Raw genomic sequence first — 20,982 nt, 5'->3', positions numbered from 1 at the left:
ACGCCCGCTACACAGAGACCTGGGTGCGGAGCCCAGACGTCTCCCTCAGACTCCTGTAGCCAGCGCGGGACCCAGACGGACCCAGCCATGCGGAGGACTTGGCCAGCCCCCAGAGCCCAGCCCCAGGCCTGCAGGCACCCTTGGGTGAGGCTGAACCAGCTGCCTCTGTTGTCCCACACAAGGACCAGGGACAGCCCTTCAGGCTGAGGACTGACCATGACCAGCCTTGCCCTCAGCTGCCCCCAGGCTAAAGGCCTTTCCCTGTTCCAGGAAGCAAGTCCCAGATCTCAAATTCCTTTTCAAGTCATGCCCAAGGTTTACGAGCCTGGTCTGGTGTAACAATTTACAAGGCAAATAGGGTTTTGTGTTTTATCTCCTTACCACCCACTACCAGCTGAGGCCCTATGGGCGGACGGGTCAGGCATGGCCTGGAACAAAGCGCCCCCCCCCTGGCAGGCAGGGCCCCTCGCCTCATTGACCAAGGTGCTGATGGGCACAGCCCCAGACTCACAGAGAGACTATGCTTTTGTGCCAGACATTGTAGCAGAGAAAGAAGCATAGAGCTGGGAGGAAACCCCACCCCCCGTGTGACCCCCGGCAAATTCCAGCCCCTTGCCAGGCCTTAGACCCCTGCCCATACAACAGGAGGGCGAAGGCTGATGTATCCCAGAGTGAGCATGTCGCCGATCATGGATGCGATTGTACTCTCTCATTCTTTCACTTTCCAGTATTCGTACCTCGTTCCCTTTTCTTCTCTTATTGCATTGTCTAGAGCAGTGGTTCTCAACCTTCCTAACGCCGCGACCCTTTAATACAGTTCCTCATGTTGTGGTGACCCCCAACCATAAAATTATTTTCGTTGCTACCTCATAACTGTAATTTTGCTACTGTTATGAATCATAACATAAATATCTGATATGCAGGATGTATTTTCAGAGGTCAGGACCCACAAGTTGAGAACCGCTGGTAGGGCAAGAGGTGTGTGACCCCTAGGCACCAACAGGGGTCCAAGGAAGAGGGGTGGGAGCAGGGGAAATCTCTAGATCTCTTTGTTTCCTGCCCCTCCCCCTTCCCCTGCCCGTTGACTTCTGCTGATCTGAGTGGAGGCTCCTGTAAATCTTTGCCAAAAGCTCAAGCCTCAAGCAGAATTCCTCTACAGCAGGAGCTATGCCCCCAAAGGCGGTGGGAGAAATGCAAGCTAGAATTAAGATAGAGTCAGAGAAAGCAAGCATCTCACTCTGTGAAGGGGCCCAAGAGGACTGTTTGGAGAAGGCAGCATTTGCAGCTGGCTTTAAAGAGTGAGCAGGGTTTAGGCAGGAAAAGATGAGAAGAGCAAGCACAAGTAATAACAGGAGCGAAGGCGGGCAGGGAGGGGATCTTGGAGCGGGGATGAAGAAAGCAGGCAAAGTGACTGAAGGCTAAGGCGCTGAGGGGAGGGGCTCCAGGTCCCGCTGGCAAGCTGAGAACTTGATCTCAATTGGGAAGACCCTAGGGAGCCATGGAAGGCACTGGAGCAGGAGAGTAGCAACATGGCTGCTTTGGGAAGAGGAATCTGGTAGCAGTAGCAAGAGGAGGCAGGCCGGGAAGAAGCAGGCACACCCTCACACGATACGCTCCCCCCTTCCTGAGGTCCAGGGGGTGTCTCTGTCCACCACTGGGAGGGAGAGGACAACTTCCTCTCTTCAGCCTGGCCAGGGAGATAAGGGGGTGAGGACAGGAAGTTGCCTCAAGGAGCTGAGGAGTGAGCAGCCTGGCCCAAGGCCCCGCCCAGCCCTGTGCAGGGCGTTCCTGTAGAGGTGGATGCCACGGGGAGGAGGCCATCAGGCCAAACGCAGCGGCCCAGCTGTCCTGGCCAGCAGAGGGGCGCTGCTGCCTCTGTGCAGCTGCCCACAGGTCCCTCCTTCCCGACCCTGAGGCTCTGGGTGTTCCTGCCTTAACTCAGTCACTCAAACGCCCTCCCCGACACCTGCTGGGGACCAGGTGAGCTGGGCCAGGTGCCTGCCCTGGAGGGCGTCTGCAGACAGTGAGCTCCAGGGTCCTCTGGGCTCGATGGGGCCCTGAGGGCTACGGGAGCCCTGTTGGCCTGAGGCAGGGGTCCTCCAACTTTTTAAACAGGGGGCCAGTTCACTGTCCCTCAGACTGTTGGAGGGCCGGAATATAGTTTTTAAAAAAACTATGAACCAATTCCTATGCACACAGCGGTGGCAAAAACACCCGGCAGGCCGGATAAATGTTTTCTGGCGGGCCGCATGTGGCCCGCGGGCCGTAGTTTGAGGACCCCTGGATGAGGGTGACTTCCGGGCCTTCAGGACCAGTAGGAATGAGCACTAAAGGGCAGAGGGTGTTCCAAGTAGAGGTGGAGACAACGTTGCCAAGACCTTCCCATTGTGTGCAGGGAGCTAGACATGGCCACCTGGAGGCAGGAAGTGGTGAGGATGCATGGTGGGCTGAGGAAGCTGGATGCCTGAGGGGCAGGGCTGAGCGGAGGGGGCGGGGGTCCCCATCTTAGAGGACAGGGAGAGGCTGGAGGTGCAGGGTTGGAGGGAGGCTCCAGGCCAGGTGAGGCCCCAGCCCCAGGAGGACTAATGGGGGTGGATCAGGGACTGGCACAGGGGTCCCAAGCCCGAAATGCCAAAATGAAAGTACTTGGGGTTGCGGTCTCCCACTCTGAACAGCTGGTGGCCAGTCTTCCCTGCCCCCTCCCGAGGAAGGCTGCCGACGTGGGTGGGTGTGGGGGCAGACAGTGGACGGCAGGGCCTTAGGGAGCCTGGGACCCTGCTCCTGGGGAAGAGGAAGGGAGATTCCCAGGTCTCTAGGGCCATTTGCATTTCGTGTCAAACCCATTTACAAACCAAAGTGGCCTGGTGGGACGGCAGCTCAGCCTCTGTGTCTTGTCTAAGGATGGCCACTGCCTGGGCCACTCCCAATGCTCGCAATGACCCAATAGGGAACCGAGGCCCGGAGAAGGGCAGGGAACTCCTTGGCCTCCAGGCTAAGTTGACTTTGCACTGGCTGGTCCCTAGGCATGGAACACCTTTCTGTGCCCCATTCCTTCCACTTTCAGCAAAAGCATCAGTTCCCCCAGGAGCTCTCCCCTGACCTCCCTAAGGGGGAAACCCCTCACTGCCATGTTCTCCACACACCACCAGCCACCCTGCAGCCTGTCTCTCCTTGTGGGTGTGAGCTCAGGGAGAACAAGGACCATCTCTCCAGGGCCTGATCCTATGCCTGGTGCAGGCTGGGTCCTTGATAAATATCTGGGAAGGAAGGAGAGAGGGAAGGAAGGAAGAGAGGGAGGGAGGGAGGGAGGGAGGGAGGGAGGGAGGGAGGGAGGAAGGGAGGGAAGGAGTGAGGGAAGGAAGAAAGAAACAATCTGTGATAACAGGTTAGAACCCAGTCCTCCTGCCTCCTGCCTCCAGCCCTCTAAACTCTGGCCCAGCACCTGTCCCCTGAACTATTGCTCAAGAGCGTTCCCCGGAGTGGAGGGTGGAGCCCCCGTGAGGCGAGGCTATACTGGGGTCGCTCCCTGGTCTTGGAGGAGACTGCCCTGGCCCCGGCCATCATGGACATGGCCAAGGACTTCCGGTTGGAGCACTGCCGTGGCCTCCCTGGCTCCTTGTCCCGGTTTGAGTCCCATCCTCTCCCTGGGCCTCAGTTCCCCTTGTGTGCAATGGGGAGGTAGGCTTTGATCTGCGGGGCTTCGTCCAGAGCCAGTCAAAGGTGTGCAGGGAAGAGTGTGAACACAAGGATTGGGAGCCAAGGAAACCAGGTCCCCAAGTGGGGAGAAACCCCGGGAGAAGAGCTGGAAGAGTAGCCTGGGCCGGGACCAACATGAGCGAAGGGGTGAAGCTAGAATGTGCAAGGCGAGTTGGGGGACTTTTGAGACCAGTTGGCCTGCATATGAGCAGGAGCAACTGGGAGACGGCTGTGGTGGCTGGATGGAAGAGTTTGGGCTTTATCCTGCTGATAATCCAGAGCTAAGGAGGAGATATACTGTATATACAATTGATTTCAGAGAGGAAGGGAGAGGGAGGGAAAGATGGAAACTGCAATGATGACAGAGAATCATCGATCAGCTGCCTCCTGCATGCCCCCTGCTGGGATCAGGCCTGCAACCTGGGCATGCGCCCTGACCAGGAATCCAGCCAGCAACCTCTTGGTTCCTGGGCGGACACTCAACCGCTGAGCCACACCGGGCTGAGGAGGGCTCTTGAGCCGAGGGGGAAAGCGATGCAGCTCAGTCGGGCAGCCTTGGTACAGAGGGAAGTCTGGAGCAGCGGGCCAGGGAGGAGAAGGTCTGGCTTGAGAGGGAAGCTGGGGCCTGAGCTTGGGCAGTGACATTAGGCCGGAGGCAGGGCGATGAAGCATGCAGACCAGCCCTCTCTGCTCAGTCAATGTTCCAGCGACCTGTACTTAGGGAGGGGAACAGGCCAGCTGGGAGGGGAGGGGGGTACTTAGGAGCCTGGCTCTGGGGTCAGACCAGCTGGGTTTGACTCCCAGCTGAGTGCCCTTGGACAAGTCAGCTGGCCCTTGAAGCCTCTCAGAACCTTCCTTCTTCTATGAAATGAGAACAGGGCTGGCTACGTAATTTGCAGGGCCCAGAGCAGAACGGAAAGGTGGGGCTGCTGTCTACAAATGGAGCGGGAAAAGTGCTACCAAAGGGACTGAAACCAAGCTTTTCCTTTCTCTGCAGTCTCTCCTGTACTGCTCCTGCTGCTTTTTAAATTTCCTATTTCATTTTCCAAGTAAAGAAAAATTCAAAATTTAAATTACTAACATGCATTTCCCCATTCATCTTTATTTTGTGGAATGTCAGTTTTATAAATGTCAGCTTTTATTTTTAAAAATATACATATTTTTTATTGATTTCAGAGTGGAAGGGAGAGGAGAGAAATAGAAACATCAATGATGGGAGATAATCATTGATTGGCTGTCTCCTGCACACCCCCTGCTGGGGATCGAGCCCACAACCCGGGCATGTGCTCTTGACTGGAATCAAACCCAGGGCCCTTCAGTTCACAGGCTGATGCTCTATCCACTGAGCCAGACCAGCTGAGGCTGGAATGCCAGTTTTAAATGCAAAATGAAGAGCATGTCACTCATATGTGCAGTCGCTAAAAGTACCCAGGTTGCATTTCATAGCTCATTACACAGGTGTATTGAGTTCTGTCTGAACTGTGGGACTACTGCACAATTGCACTTCTTGATACACACACGTCCCACACCATTCTCCATCGCGGCTCACGGATGAGGCAGGACGGACTGAAAGGAAAGGAGCTCTGGGTTGCCCTTTCTGTTGGGGCATCATCCCATATAATAAAAGGCTAATATGCAAATCGAACAACGGACCAACCAGTTGCTTTGATGTGCACTGACCACCAAGGGGCAGATGATCAATGCAGGAGCTGCCCCCTGGTAGTCAGTGTGCTCCCACAGGGGGAGCACCGCTCAGCCAGAAGCCAGGCTCACAGCTGTGCAGGCCTCTCCCGCCTCCACAGCAGTGCTAAGGATGTCCGACTGACTGCTTAGGCCCAGGGAGCAGGCCTAAGCCATCAGTTGGACAAATCCCGAGGGCTGCCCTGACCAGTTTGGCTCAGTGGATAGAGCGTTGGCCTGCGGACTGAAGGGTCCCAGGTTCGATTCCAGTCAAGGGCATGTACCTTGGTTGCAGGCACGTCCCCAGTAGGGGGTGTGCAGGAGGCAGCTGATTGATGTTTCTCTCTCATCAGTGTTTCTGGCTCTCTATCCCTCTCCCTTCCTCTCTGTGAAAAATCAATAAAATATATTAAACAAACAAACAAACAGAAAACCTGAGGGCTCCCAGACTACGAAAGGGTGCAGGCCGGTCTGAGGGACACCCCCCTCCCGTCCCCCCCCCCCCACACACACACCAAGTGCACAAATTTTGTGCACCAGGCCTCTAGTTTTTAATATAAGTGTTTGGTGAAGGCAGGGAAATAACATGAGTAAGAAAGACATGGGAGGGTTCCACGATCCTTTGTGCTTCTTAGAACACAACTGCCTTCCTTGTACATTTGAAGCAAGTCCTGGTCCAAAGGGAAAGCATGTTCTCCCCCACTTACTCAGCTGCAGGCTGCCCTGCTTCCCTTATGCTAATTTGAGTCTCACTAAGTCCCACGCATCGTGAGTCTGCGAGAATCCTGTGCTCACAGAGCATCGGAGCAGAGTAGACACTCTGAATGGGACAGCATATTACCCACGTCCTCCTTGCAACACACGCACAGCCAACTTTGCTTACAAAGCCCAAGTTCAGAGAGAAAATGATTACGAATTTCAAGGCAGCGGCCGCATTGCACCAAGTGCAGGGTCCTCTCCTGGGCCCTGGGTGAGGGCACAGTTTGCATGCCCATGGAGCCAGCCCTGCACAGGGTCAGTCGTACTTATCCCAGCGTCTTTGTGAGGAGTCAGTGCCACGATGCCTGGAAGGAACTGAGCACAGGGCCGGGCACCTGGTGAGACCGGTCAGGGTGCTGGGCAGGGCCCCAGGGCCAGCCAATGGGGCTCCAGGACAAGGCCCAGAGCAGGGGTTTCTGGGAACCTTCCTTTCTTCCTCCTAAATTCTCCAACTGCCTAGCTGGCTGCTGCTTCTCAATCTCCACTGCAGGTCCCTCCCCCAGACCCCAAACAGCAATAGTACCAGAAACCATTGATGGGAGCCTGGGGATGGACCGATTTCAGGTAGATGTCCTCACAAACCTGCTGTTCTCCATCGCTGCTTCTCTTTGTGGTGGCTTCATTGGCAGCCAAAAGCCGCTCTCCTGGTGGCAAGGTGGCCGCCTGTAGTGCCAAGCTTACATCACCCCAGCTTCACCTCCACTTTCAGAATGGGGTATTTCCCCCTGATCTTCCAACAAAAAAAAATCCAACTCTATGGTGCTGAGCAGCTCACTTCTGGTCGCATGCTCATCTGGAACCAATCAATCTCTATGGCTAGGGGGTTGTAGGCCCCTCATTGGCTAGGAAGGAGTCCTAGGCCCGCCCCTGGATCTAGGAGGTGAGGCCAGTTCTGTGGGAACAATAAGGATTGAGGGAGGGCCAGGGAAGATTCTCGTAAAGAAAACCAAGCGAGGAGGATGGATGCTGACTGTGCAACCGCCTTCATCCACCCTGGGAGCGGTCCTCTCTCATCTCCTAAGACTCCCTGCGCACCAGGCCTGTGTCCGCTTCTTCTCCAGCACAGCTGGACTCTATCTCCCAGCTTCCTTGGCAGCTAGGTGTGGCCATGAGACATTGGGGGGTGACTGTTACAGCAGTTGGCTTACCCTGACTAATGAACAGGTGAGGCTCAGAGGGGTGACATGCCTCGCCCAAGGCCACACATCCTGTAAGGGGCTGAGCCCAGATTCAAAGCTAGATCTGACCCTAGTCACAACCCACTGGCAGCAAAAAACAGAAACGTGTTTGAACGGTGACAAATAAAGGCAGGTCTATGGGGAAGACACAGACAGGACTGTGCCCTGTGGAATCTGGGGGAGGCGAGGGCAGAAGGACAGCAGAGGCTCTTGAGGAACGTGAGTGCCATTAGGGAGTCTCTGTGTCTCTCTCTGTCTCTCTTTCTCGCTCTGACACCATATGGCATCTTGTCTCCATTTCTTCTTTCACGTGGACGTGGTTTTCCTCTCTGCCCTCCCACGGCTGTATTTCAGATGATGTTAACTCTAGCGTCTAACGCTGCTCTTGGCATCCATGGCCTCCGATATACTCTCTGGCTCACTGCTGGAACTCTCAAGAGGGAGCTAGGTTGGCTCTGCTCGCCTGCCTGTGGCTGAGGACGCTTGGGTCAGGGCCCTCCCTGTCCGCTCAGCTCAGGCTCCTCCCAGCTTTTTCTCTTCAGCCCCAAACACACAGCTGCCCTAAGACGCCTGCAGCTGGAGTCCCGCACGCCCCTCACACTCCGCTTGCCCCCCCCCCCCCGTGCTCTCCTTGACTCTTCTCCTGACCTCAACCTGCTGCTTGCCCCCCCTCAGGGCTAAACCCCTCATCGTCCCACTCTTGGAGCCAGAAATTCGAGAGCTGGCTGTGACTCCTTATGTTCTCTCATCTCTGAATCTAATCCATTTCCAAGTCTTATCCATGGCATCCCCACTCGCCTTGGTCTAACCTCATTTTTCTTTGGAACGATTTTGGGGTTCTTTCAGCCTGTTGTCCCCTCCAATTTCTTCCCCACACCAACTTCCAGCAGGAAGCCTTTCTTTAAAAAAATATATATGTATATGTGTGTGTACACACACACACACACACACACACACACATAATATATTAATTGATTTCAGAGAGGAAGGGAGAGGGAGAGAGAGATAGAAACATCAATGATGAGAATCATTGATCGGCTGCCTCCTGTACGCGCCACACTGGGGATCAAGTCCAAACCTGGGTGTGCCCTGACCGGGAATTGAACCGTGACCTCCTGGTTCATAGGTCGATGCTCCACCACTGAGCCACGCCGGCCAGGCCAGGAAGCTTTTCTTTAAGGCAAATCTGACCCCATCTCTTCATTGCTTACAAAGCCTTCAGTACAAAACCCAGGCTACTATAGAGCACTCAGGGCTCTCAGTGCCCTAGCCCGGCCTCTCTGGTCTGCTCCTGATCCTGGTGCTCATGCTCCTTATGATCCGGCCGAGCTGAGACTGAATCACTGTCCCTGGCACATAGCCGAGGTTTCCCACTTTCAACTCAGGCTGCTTTTTCTGCCTGCAACCCCTTCACCTCCATGTGTCCAAACCTTTCCAGGAAGGGCTAGCTATCCGTGCCCCCATGCTCCACCCTGGCCCCCTCAGGTGAGGTGCCCTATACCAGAGAGATGGTAAGTTTCACCACCACCTGTTCTGTGAGGAAGTTGGAAAGAGCTGGGACGGGGTTTCAAGCCTGCAGCCCTCTGTATATGGCAGCGGGGAGGGGGAAGGATAGAACTGTCCTTCGGACAGCATGTCTGTGGCCGCGTCACCCTGGCCACCAACTATGTGTCCAAGTACAGGCAGAGGGCACCAGCAACCAGACAGGTAGCCTGAGTGTGACATGACCGTGTGCGGTTCTGTGGGAGCTTGGAGGCACGCCCAGAGGTTGTCAGGAGGGCAGCCAAGCAGGTGGGCATGCTGACAGGTGTGTGAGCCTGCCAGGTGGGGGCTACAGTTGCTGGCAGCCCTTTGCCCTGCCTGTGGTGGTTTGGAGGCAGTGTGGGGTGGGGTGGGGTGGGCCGGAGAAAGGGAAGGTAGGCTAGCCTGCCAGAGCAAACAGGCAGCCGTCAGGCCCTACCTTCTACAAACACCCTCACACCTGAGGGTCGGGTAGAATGGAAAAGGCTTAGGGTTAAGGTCCCTGGGCTGGCAAAGGGGCTTCAGCCCCAGGATGTGTCTGGGGGGAGGGGCATAGGGCTCCCTGCTGCTTGGATGCCTAAGGCTTCATGTTCCTGGGACAGAGACTCTGGTGGGGAGCGATAGGGCTCTGTCCTCACCTAGCCCTGGCTAACAGTTTTTCCTGGCAACTTAGGAACACAGGTGGGGCTGTCGTTAGGGACTGGAGTGGTGAGAGAGGAAAGGAGCAGGGTGGAAATGCCAGGGATATTGGACTTGAGATCTAAAATGTCAGGCTGGAAGGAGCCTCAGCCAAAACACCAGCATTCCCCTGCCTCCCAGGCACAGACGGACCCAGCGGGGCCCTGGGAGTCAGTCTGGGTGACCCGCCAAGGCGAGCGAAAGGCTGGGCCATTCGGTCCACCAGCCACCGAGTGTCACCGCTCAAGGAGGCACGGCCACGGGGCACAGAGGAGCCCTGCAGTCCTGTCCTGCAAGGAAGAGGTCAGAATCGGGTCCACGTGGCTGGGCAGAGTCAGCAACAGGGCCAGGCTGGCAGGCGTGTGTGTGTGTGTGTGTGTGTGTGTGTGTGTGTGGTGTGTGTGCGTGGTGTGTGTGTCGTGTGTGTTTGTGAGGTGTAGGGAGTGTGGTGTGTGTGGTGTATGTGTATATGTTGTGTGTGTGTTGTATGTGTGTGGTGTGTATGCTGTGTGTGTTATGTGTGTTGTATGTTATGTATTGTGTGTGGTGTATGTTGCATGTGTGTTGTGTGTGTGGGTGTGCGTGAGATATGTGGTATGTGTGGTGTGAGTGTGTGGTGTGTTTGTGTCATGTATGTGTTTGTGAGGTGTGGGGGGTGTGGTGTGTGTGAGGTGTGTGTGGTGCATGTGTGTATGTTGTGTGTGTGGTGCATGTGTGTTGTGTGTGTTGTATGTGTGTCATATGTGTGTGTGTGTGTGTGTGTAGTTGCAGTGTCTGGGAAGGCTTTCTGACTGCAGAGGCACTAAAGGGTTTGGGATTTGAACAGCCGGCCGGGCGGGCTCCATCCTGGAGCCTCTGACCTTGTGCCCCAGTGGTCAGCCGAGGCCAGCTGGTGGGGCACGATTGCCCGGGGCGATGGCTGCGTCTCACCCTGGAGGGGGTGCCAAGCAGACTCTTCTCTGCTGCCCTGGCCTGCAGCCCCTTCTGGCCCCCTCCCGGGCGGAGCTCAGGGGCACCGGAGGGTTCTGCTGGCCCTCCTCTCCCTGGCCTCTCTAGGGAGCCCCACCCCACCCGCCCCCGCAGCCACATTTCCTGCTGGGGTCAGGGTGCGCTCTAGGGTGACAGGACTCGTTTGCATTCTCATGTACTGGGTCATTGTTAGAGGTCGGCTTGGAGGGGGGTAGCCTCTAGTCACTGGACATTCGGAAAAGAAGGACGAAAGACAAACATCAGCGATCGCCTCCCGAGGAGACAGGCCTGTTCACGGCCTCTGGGCTAGACCCACCTGCAGAATTCGAACGGGGGGGGGGGGGGGGGAGGGTGTAGGGAGCCCCTGTAAGGACAACTCCATTTGGCAACTTCCCAGGACCCAGAGGACTCAAAAGGAGGCAGCGCAGAGGCCCCGTGCTCCGAAGCCCACGGAGGGCCTTGGAGGCGCCCTGAGCTCTGCGACCCCGGCCAGGGTCACCCGGGCCACGGACCCTTGGCTTCCGCTCGGGGCGCTCCCCTCCGGCGGCCTCAGTTCCCTCTTCTGCAAAATGGGCGGGTGGCCAGCCTCTGCGCCCCGGGGCGCTGCGGGGGCGGGGCGGCGGGCTCCGAGGGCGGCCGGAAGGGGTGTCAGTGCGGGGGCGGGCCCCGCGCCGCCCCGCCCCGGGGAGGGAGCCCGGGGCGCAGCATCCTGGCGCGGGCCTGGGCGGCCGCTGTCACTGCCGTCGGGGAAGGTCCCAGCGCGGACATGGCCTTTGGCGGCGCCCGCCTGCGCCCCGGCGCCCTGTGCTCCGCGCAGTAGCCGCGCACACGGGCGGCCTCGACGGTGCGGACGGCGCAGACGGCCGGGCGGGCGGCATGGAGGCGGCGCACCTGCTCCCGGCCGCCGACGTGCTGCGCCACTTCGCGGTGACGGCCGAGGGCGGCCTGAGCCCGGCGCAGGTGACCAGCGCGCGCGAGCGCTACGGCCCCAACGGTGAGCGCGGGGCGGCGGGGCCGGGGGGCCGGGGAGCCGCGCCGCAGCCCCAGGTTTCCCCAGCTCCGCGCGGCCGCGGGGGGCCCCCACCCTAACCCCCCCGCCCCCCCCCCAGCTCGCGGCCCCCGCGGGCGGGCAGGAAGCGAGGGCTCCGGAAGCCTCTGCAGATGTTCTTGGGGCGCCCGGCGAGACTGCGCGGCCACCTTCGCCGCGGGCGATGGGGTGGGCGGGTTCGGGTCTGGAGACGGGACGCCAGGCTCCCCCTCCGCGTCCCTTCCCTGCAGCCCCAGGGACCTGCGCAGCCCTTCAGACTCCCCCTCCCTCCCCCCAGCCCCATGCACCCCTGCAGCCGGAGCCCACCCCGCCGCGGTCAGCGACGGGTCCGCGCGGCGGGCATCCCCCCCGCACGGTGCAGGTGCGCACCCCGACCGCTGGCGGGGGGCCCGCGGCACTGAGGCCCCAGGTCTCCTCCGGGGGCTCAATAGCGTGCCCGGAGGTGCAGCATGTCAGCTGGCAGCCGGGCGCCCCCACCCCCACCCCCACCCCCACCCCCAGGCCTTCCTCTTTCCGCAGCCCCAGGCGGATGTGGCTGGCGGGAGTCGGTGGGGGCTTTGAACTGCCGGGGCGAGACCCACCCCCTGAGGGTGGCAGATTCAAATCCTCACTCAGGGAGCTGCCTGGGGAGCCCTTTACCGCTGGGTGACCCAGAGCGGTGCTGCCCACTTCTGGGCAGGGAGGGGGCCTTCTCGCTGTTGCTGCCTGGGGGGGAGAGGTATCATTTCTTCAAAGGAATGTGGGGTTCTCCATTCACCCACAGGCACAGCGAGTGCCAGGGGCTGCGCGGACGCGCCCCGCCAGCGCTCGGAGGCTTTGGGGAGAGGCGGCAGGTGCGAGGCCCCTCCCCAAGTGCCGGCCAAGGCAGGGCTGTGCACACCTTCGCCGCAGACTTAGAGGCGCACACGGACATGCCCCCCCTCCCACCCCGTCCCCAAAGCACAGCTTGAGCTTGAGTCCCTCAGGGCTTGGGGCCTCGCCCTCCCGGGGTTCCCCTCGCCCTCCCGGGGTCCCCAGGCAGCCAGAGGGGAAGGCGCCCTGGCCCGAGTGCCTCACTGCTCCCAACTGGCTCAAGATTAAGAAGAGCTGTCAGAAAGGGAGCTTGGGGTTTTGTATTGGTTTAGAAAAACCACCTCTTATATAAATATTATCTTTCTGGAGCAGAAATCCTTTTTCAAAAAAATTAGTTGCTATATTTAGTTGTGCTGTGGGAGGAACTGGGGAGATAAATATTATTTAATGCCCCCATTAGTGACTTGGCAGGGAGGGTGTCGCTGCTGCAGGAGGGGGGGGGGGGGGGGCGGCAGGGCCTGTTCCCTGATCCTGGGGTGGAGATGGGGTCGCCGTGGAGGTGGAGGTGGGGCCGGGGCGGGGCAGCAGGTCCGGGGTCCACAGCCTCTTCTGTGCTGCTGTGGCCTCCCGCGTGCGAGTCCCGGCTCCCAGGGGAAACTGGAGGCCCAGCCCCTGGTTCTGCCTCCAGTCACACAGATGCTGCCCTGTAGGACCCTGGCCCCTACCCCTCTCCTCTCTGACCCCATGTCTTTGTTGGTCCAGCAAAAGGGGCTGATGGAGAAGGAGGGAGACCCTAGTTCTCGCCATGCTCCTTTGCCTGGGCGAGGTGCCCTGGCCACTGAGCGGGTGTGTGAGGTGATGGACATGGACGGTGGTGTTCTGTGTGGGTCCGCAGAGGGGGGTGTGCACTAGGAGCGGGGGGTGTGCATTAGGAAAATTTGGGGGGGGCCATTGATGGCTCCCCTGAGTCCTCTGTGCTTTGACTGTAGTGATAATGAAAGCTAAGTGAGCACTTACTATGTGCCAGGCACTGTTCTCAGGACTTTCATCTCTCATTTCTTCTGAGAACCGCTGTTGTCACCCGCATGTTAGAGGAGACAGCTGAGGCACCAGGAGCTTAGTCCACTTGCCCAAGGTCACAGAGCAAGTGGCAGAGCTGGGACGGGGTGCCTATCCCCGTCCGTGCCTCACTTTCCCTGTCTGTACAAGGGGCTCATAGTTTCTACAGGCTCTGGGACCTGGTGTGGGTGCCTGTGCTAGGCGTTGGGGTCAGCTAGGCAGGAGCTATTCCAGCTCGGCCCCCAGCCCCTCTGAGTCCCAGAGGGCTCTTCTGATGGCTTTTCCTCAGGAGGCCTCAGGGCTCTGGACGTGGTCAGGTGAGGAGAGGAGAGCCAGCTGCCCCTTCCCGCCTCCTGCTTTCCCTGCCCAGCTCCTGCCTGAGGGGGGGGGGGGGCCGGGGTGTCCTGTGGTTGCTCCCGGCACAGCCTCTGAAGGGGACTGACAGGGGCGTGGACCCTAGCTCTGCCCCTTCATAGCTGTGTGACCCTGGATAAGACCCTGCCTCTCTGTGCCTCAGTTTCTTCATGCTAAGTGAGGCTACAAGAGGCTCCGTGTCACAGCATTGTTTGTGAGTGTTCGTTACACCAAACCATCCCTCCTTGTAGCAGAAAAGGCGGGCCTGGCTTTGGGCCAGAAACTGGATGGTGGGGTGGGCTGGCCCCCGCTGGTGGAGGGGAACACCCCAGGGACTAGCGTCCCCTCAACCCCAGGAATCTATGCACCTGCAAGGTCGTTAGCGCTGGTAACCACAAGGAAGTCATTTGCTTAAGTCCTGAAGTTTGCAAATTCTGCCAGCGGGGAGGCAGGGACGGGGAGGCAGGGACGGGATCCCGCCCTTTCACCTCAGAGCGGGGGGAGGGGCCTCAGCTGTGCCCTCAGCGAGGAAACCAGCCAAGGAGTCCCCCATACACACAAAACACCGCCTGTCCCAACCGCAGCCCAGCGGGGTGTCCTCTGAGGCCAGGCCAGGCAGTGAGCAGCAGGCTCCTTGCCCACTGCCTTTCTCGGCAGGTCCCAGAGGTGCCCAGGACTCAGCTCCCTCAGGGGAAGGGTTTTCTACATCCTTTAAGTTTATTTTCTGAACAAAAATTAAAATGTGCACGAGGGACAACGTTCAGAGGGCAAAAAGGATACACAGTCATGCCTCCCAGCCCTGTCCCCAAACATGAACTCCCAACGTCCCGGGCCTTGGGTCTCCTCCCCCAGACATTGTGCGCATGTGCAGGCCTAGACCTGTGATCCATCATCGTTTTACACCGAGGAGCGGATTGCTCAGGCTGCTTGGCCCCTGCTTCCCCCGGGACAGGCCTCGGCCGTGGTGCCCTGTGGAGCTTCCTTGGGCTCCCCGTGGCTTTATCCTGCGGCCGACCCGGCGTTTCTTCTCTGGCCTTTGCTGGGCACTAGGCTTGTTCGCAGCCTCTGCCATCACGCCAGTTACAAGGCATGTCCGCGACCCCATGTCACTTCACTCTTGCGAATATCACCGAAGGATGAATTCCTAGAAGTGGAATTGCTGGGTCAAAAGGCGCGTGTAGTGAACGCCTGACGGTCGTTGCTAAATCGTTCTCCATAAAGTCGCACCGGCTGACCTGCCGGTTGCCGCCTCACCACAGCAGTGTGCTATTGGCCGCTTTCGTCTGCGCCAACCTGCTGAGAAAAGTGTCCTCTGGTGGTTCCAGTTTGCATCTCTCTGCTTCCGAGTTCGCCTGGGCATTTTTTCAGAGGCTTAGGAGCCATCCGATTTCCTTATGTCATGAACCGGCTGGCCGTCACCTTTCTGGACGTGAGCCAAGGCAGGAGGCAGCAGCCAAGGTCGGGCATCCTGTTAAGTGGGCCAACACCCAAGGTCCCTGGAAAGCCTGGTGACGTGGGAGTGGGGAGGAATCCTGGGAGCCCCAGGGTTGGTATCTTTTTAGGGGAGCTAGCTTCCTGGCTCTCAGGCAGCCATCTGTGTGGTGGGTGTGCCGGCCGCAGGGCTGGCAGGTGGAAGGGCTGGCTCGCAGTTAGATTCCTGCCAGCAGTGTCAGCTGTGGCCTTATCTCCTGCCCTTAGCTCGGGCCCCAGGTGGCCGCTGGAATTTTTCGGAAACCCACAGAAACCAGGTCAGGAGGACTGGGGCAGGCAGGAAGGAGGAGGGAGAGAGATCCGAGGTGCCAGCCTCAGGCAGACCTGCCCTCCTTGGCCTCCGTGTCTGAGGCAGAGCAGAGATGGGCCCTGAGACCCCTTCAGGATCTGAGGGGCGTGGCTCTGCAGGGAGTTAGAAGCTCCAAGCCTTTCAGGCTTCACTCTGGTTTCCACACCCTTATTGGGCAAACTTAGTGCCCCCTCCCAGGACGGCCTCAGGCCGGTCCCCTCAGAACTCCCCATCCCCCTGCACCAGGAGCTTCCTGAGGCGGGGCCAGGTCTGCCCGCAGCACAGCTGGCGCACGGACGCTGAGCAAAGCCTTCTCCGGGTACTTTAGCGCCAGATCAGCCAGGCAGGCGGGCGTGGGCCCTGGAGAGCAGGACTCACTTCCAAGGCCCCCTGCAGCGCAGGGCCAGGCCGCCCACTCTAGGTGGGCCCTGGAGACCAGGCAGGGCCAGGTGGGCTGGGCGGGGCTGCCCAGGTAAGGCCTCTCCTTTATTCTGCAAGTGACAATTTAATTGCTCTGTAAATTTACCTTTGAGGAAGACCTTGGTGAGCACTTGCCTCTCCCGGCTGGAACTGACATTTAGAAGCTGAAATACCAGTTTCCAATGTTGTGAGAAGGAAGGAGTCCAGAGGGGGGAGTGAGGGGAGCAGGTGGTGCTTGGGCCCTGGGGGCAGCCCTGGCCCTGTACCACCTTCTCCCGGGCTCTGGGCTGTGGGCAACTGAGTAAACAGCCCTGCAAAGCTGTGTGGGCCCAGGGGTGACTCAGCGCCCGCTGCCCTGAAGGTGCTCGGCCAGGTGGGGCGGCCCCACACCGATGACTGGCCAGAGCACGGTGATCCGGAGGGGACTTCTCCCCTGGGAGAAGCCTTCCTGGGAGGCTGGGGTTCAGATGAGGAGATGGGGAAGGGCGTCCTGCACAGAAGGAATGGCCCCAGCAAAACCTTGGAGGGGCGACACCAGGGGAGGTGGTGGCAACCCCGAGTCACCTCGCTTGCTGGCAGATGTCTAAGATTCTGGAAGGGCAGCCGGGCAGATCTGGGAAGGCCTTGAAGACATGCTAAGGGTGGTCTTTATTCTGCAGGCCAGCGAGAGCCACTGGAGATCACAGTGGAGACAGGGTCGTTCATTCATTATAGATGTTTATGGAGCACCGACGCGTTTTCCCAGGTGCTAGGGACATGGCACTTGACAAAGTTCTGTCACGGAGCCTACATTCTAATAACTATCATGGCTAATGTTTCTTGAGCATGTACTGTGTGCAGTGCGTATTCTAAGTGTTTATGCATAGCATGCCATTTAATCTTCACACCACCCCTATGACACAGTGACTGTGATCACCCCCATTTTGCAGATGGTGAAACTGAGGCCCAGAAGGGGTCACAGCGCTACCAAGAGATAGAATAGGATTTGAAGTCAAGTCCTCTGGTCCAGACTCCTTGCTCTAACCCTGAAGTTTCTCTGATCACATTCTCTTTTGCCCCCCAGGACCCACAGGCTAACTCCCAACACCCCCTTCACACCCAGCCCGCCTCGGGCAGCCCAGCCCCACATCAGGCATCTGTGGGCAATGGGCCGAGCAGAGGTGGGCTGGGAGAGGCCCTTAGTGGGAGATCCAAAGGTCCTCCAGAAGAGCAGTGGGGCTGCCTGCTCCCGGGCACGCCCAGCGGGCCCTGGAGGGAGCACTCCTCCTGTGCAGCCTGGCGGATGGCGCCTCGGGGTGGGCAGGGTGGGGCATTCTCATTTAACAAGTGGGCATCTGGCACTGCTGAGAGCCCAATGCCACCGTTTCAGGGGGAACTGGTTTAGCCCTCCCCCACTATGTGCAGCCGGGTCTGATAGCAAAGGGGAGCCAGCATCGTGCAGGGATGCCCGGGGAGCGGCTGGAGGGCGCTCCATAGCCCCTGGGCTCGGTCACGTGACAGGAGAATTGGTCGTCTAGACCAGGGGTGGGCAAACTTTTTTACTTGAGGGCCACAATGGGTTCTTAAACTGGACCGGAGGGCCGGAACAAAAGCATGGATGGAGTGTTTGTGTGAACTAATATAAATTCAAAGTAAACATCATTACATAAAAGGGTACGGTCTTTTTTTTGAATAGTTTTATTCATTTCAAACGGGCCGGATCCGGCCCGCGGGCCGTAGTTTGCCCATGCCTGGTCTAGACCAATGGTTCTCAACCTTCTGGCCCTTTAAATACAGTTCCTCATGTGACCCAACCATAAAATTATTTTCGTTGCTACTTCATAACTGTAATGTTGCTACTGTTATGAATCATAATGTAAATATCTGATATGCAGGATGGTCTTAGGCGACCCCTGTGAAAGGGTCGTTCGACTGCCATAGGGGTCGCGACCCACAGGTTGAGAACCACTGGTCTAGGGTTTTGGCATGATTGGAGTTTGAAGCAGACCAGGCCTGAGCTGGCAGAACCTAGTAACCCCCAACAACCCCTGTGAGGAGAGCAGAGCCTGTGGGCACGGATGGTTTTGGCTGGTGGCTCTGGAGCCACAGTAGAGGGATGAGCCAGTTGATAGAAGGAGAGCCATCCAGCTCAACAGGCAGGACATGAGACACCAAGATTTTTCAGGTGACCTTGGCTCGGAGGGGCAGAGGGACCGGGAAGGCAGGACAGCCTAGGAGTTAGTGCAGGAGGTCGAGAGGGTTGAGCAGAGGGTTGAGAACTAGACTACCTGAGCTCAAAACCATTCTTGCCACGCCCACTTCCCGCTGTGTGACCATAAACTAGTTGCCCAGCCGCTCTGGGCTCCAGTTGTCTACTCTGTAAAATGGGAATAATAATGGAACGCTCCTTCTCAGGTTGGTTGAGAGTCACCGGAGAGTAATGCACGTGAGGCGCCAGCAGGGCGTCTGGCGCACTCAGCACTAATAATTCCGCGGGAATTTATCGCGAGTGTCCCCACAGTGCCCTCCCATTTACCTTTGGAGATGAAGGAGGTAAAGCACCTGGCGCGCTGCTTGGTACATAGTAGGTGCCCAGTAGATGGGGTTCTTATTAGCATTAACGATTATCTTCACAGCAGCCCTTCAGGGTGGGGTGGACCCCTGTCTTCCAAATGAGGCTCAGAGCCCCCCAGGAGCCAGCTGCTCAGGCAGGACAGAAGCACATGTGTGCGCATGTGCAGGTTGGGCAGGTTGTCTGCTGTGATCGCGTGGCTGGCTGAGCCTCCCCCAGAGACAGTGAGTGGGGGGCCGGGGGGAGCCTTGTGGTAGAAGCCAGGTTTGGGGAGAAGCGGGTATCAGTCAGGACCAACTAGACCAGTGATGGCGAACCTATGACACGCGTGTCAGAGGTGACACGCGAACTCATGTTTTTGGTTGATTTTTCTTTGTTAAATGGCATTTAAATATATAAAGTAAATATCAAAAATATACGTCTTTGTTTTACTATGGTTGCAAATATCAAAAAATTTCTCTGTGTGACACGGCACCAGAGTTAAGTTAGGGTTTTTCAAAATGCTGACACGCCGAGCTCAAAAGGTTCGCCATCACTGAGCTAGACTATACTGCTGTAACGACCCCCAAATCTCAATGGCTTCAAACAACAGGGGTCCCGTCTCGCCCACTCTGAATATGTGTATGTCAATGGCAGGTCATCTGGGGCTCTGTCTCCTGCACCCATGACTCAGGTGCACAGACCAGACACCTCTTGCAGATTGCTGGTCTCTGCAGCGGAGGGACAAAGAGCTCCTGACCTGTGCCGTCCAATAGGCAACCACTGGCCGAGTGTGGCTATTGAAATGCAAATGAATGATAATTAAGTAAGATTTACAAGTTAGCTCCGCAGTCACGCTCGCGGCTCGCCACCTTCCCGGTGCTCAGAGCTGCCTGTGGCTGGCGGCTGCGGTGCCGGACAGTGCAGCTGCAGGACACTCCGTCTCAGACAAGTTCTTGGACCGCAGTCCAGTGCGACGGCCTGGAACTAACCCAGGTCCTTCTTTTCACAAGTCCCATGGAGGTTGGGAAGTGCCTCCAAGGTGGGAGAATCAAAAGTACTCTAAGTTCTCACCTAACGATATAGGTTCTTGAAAGTGTTGCAAAACGATGTATAACAAACCCCATTTTATGATAGGCTCATTGATAGAAACTGGTTAAGTTCCTGCAGCATCTCATCAACATTGTAACGAAGCGACACTGAACGAAATGTTAGTTGGGGACCTGCTGTACTTGGGGGACAGCATAATGACCACCAAAGAGTGGGTCCTGGGTCAGCTTGGGGGTCAGAGAACAGAAGGGGGGGCCGCGTGGAAGGGTAGAGAAAGAACTCGCGAGGCAGGGAGAGGGTGGCTTGAGGGGAACTAGCTTCCCAGCCCCAGGCCTTGCTCCTGCCCAGAAAAAAGAATGCGCTGAGAAGAATGGTGGCCTAGGTGCTGTGTGCCTAACGGAGGGTAAGGGAGGCAGCGGGAGGGGTTCAGGCGGGACTTCCAGGTAAGCTCCCTTCGGCCAGGGACCCTGAAGATGCCCGCGGAGGTGGGGGTGAGGGGTCTCCCGGGCAGAGCACAGCAGAGGCAGGCTGACGTGTGCCCCGAGGCTAGCGCTGCTCCGGCCGAGGTGGGCATGGCTGAGGCGACCGCTCAAGGACCCTCCTCCATTAGGGAATTGGCCCAGAAACCAGGCCTGGCCCTCCCCCCCGCCTTTCCTGTTCACTTCAGCTAAATAGATCAGGAGGAACACGTCTGTTTGATTTTAATCTCAACGCAGGACACTGGAGATTACATTTTCCACGGAAAATGTCAGCCGCTGCCTAAAATAGGACTTTGGCGAAAATGCTAGAAAGTGTATTTTTAGGTTATATGTTTCCCTCCTGGATTCCTGCAGCCAAACCATAACGGGCTGCCTGATACTCTTTACGGTTTGGCTGCCAGGTGCAGGCCCCAGATCTTCCAAACAGGTGGTCTGCGAGAGGGTTCCCACGGGGAAAATGATTGGCAGCCCAAAACAGGTGGACAATGTGAAGACTGGTTCGAGGAAGAGGAGGAGGAGGAGGAGGAGGAGGGGAGGAGGGGGGGGAGCCAGCATGGGGTGGGGCCTCAGAATCTGACCCAGCTCCCGAGTGATGCCAGTGCTGCTGGCCGAGCCTGTCCCCGGAGGAGCTGCGGGGGGGGGGGGGGTACGGGGGGGGGAGGTGGGGCTTAGGTCAGCTGGGCCTCCGGGAGCTGAGCGTGCAGGGGTCCCCCCTGCCTGGCTGCTGGCTGCTGTGGCTGTGTCCAGGGGGAGCCCTGGGGGGTGTGGGCCTGAGACTTCGTCCTGGTGCAGCAGGTGCGTCAGAGGCAACCCAAGCCCATGTTCAAAATTCAAGGGGTCGGAGTGGGGGACATTGATCAGGACTGGGCAGCCATGGAGAAGGAGCTGCACAGGGCAGCTGCTGACTTGCTGTGACCTGGGGGTCCCTGGGGGAAGGGCTAGCCTGGAGGCTCTGGAGGGACTCCCCTGGCCTGGTCTTGTCCTGGGGG

At 58.1% G+C, this 20,982-nt stretch overlaps 1 protein-coding gene across 1 annotated transcript in view; it reads left to right on the top strand.

Moving 5' to 3' along the window:
* Positions 1-11,223: 11,223 nt before the first annotated feature.
* ATP2A3 (ATPase sarcoplasmic/endoplasmic reticulum Ca2+ transporting 3) overlaps positions 11,224-20,982 on the top strand; it is a 35,032-nt gene continuing 25,273 nt past the window's right edge. The window contains exon 1 of the mRNA XM_081110270.1: positions 11,224-11,475. Within this exon, the coding sequence (XP_080966396.1) occupies positions 11,358-11,475 (118 nt within the window). The 5' untranslated portion in view covers positions 11,224-11,357. The remainder of the gene's footprint in view (positions 11,476-20,982) is intronic.

This window comes from Myotis nattereri (genome assembly GCF_964212035.1).
Source record: "Myotis nattereri genome assembly, chromosome: 16".
Classification (NCBI taxonomy): Eukaryota; Metazoa; Chordata; class Mammalia; order Chiroptera; family Vespertilionidae; genus Myotis; species Myotis nattereri.
Note: the sequence above shows the minus strand (reverse complement) of the source record. Positions and strands in the feature narration are given on the sequence as shown.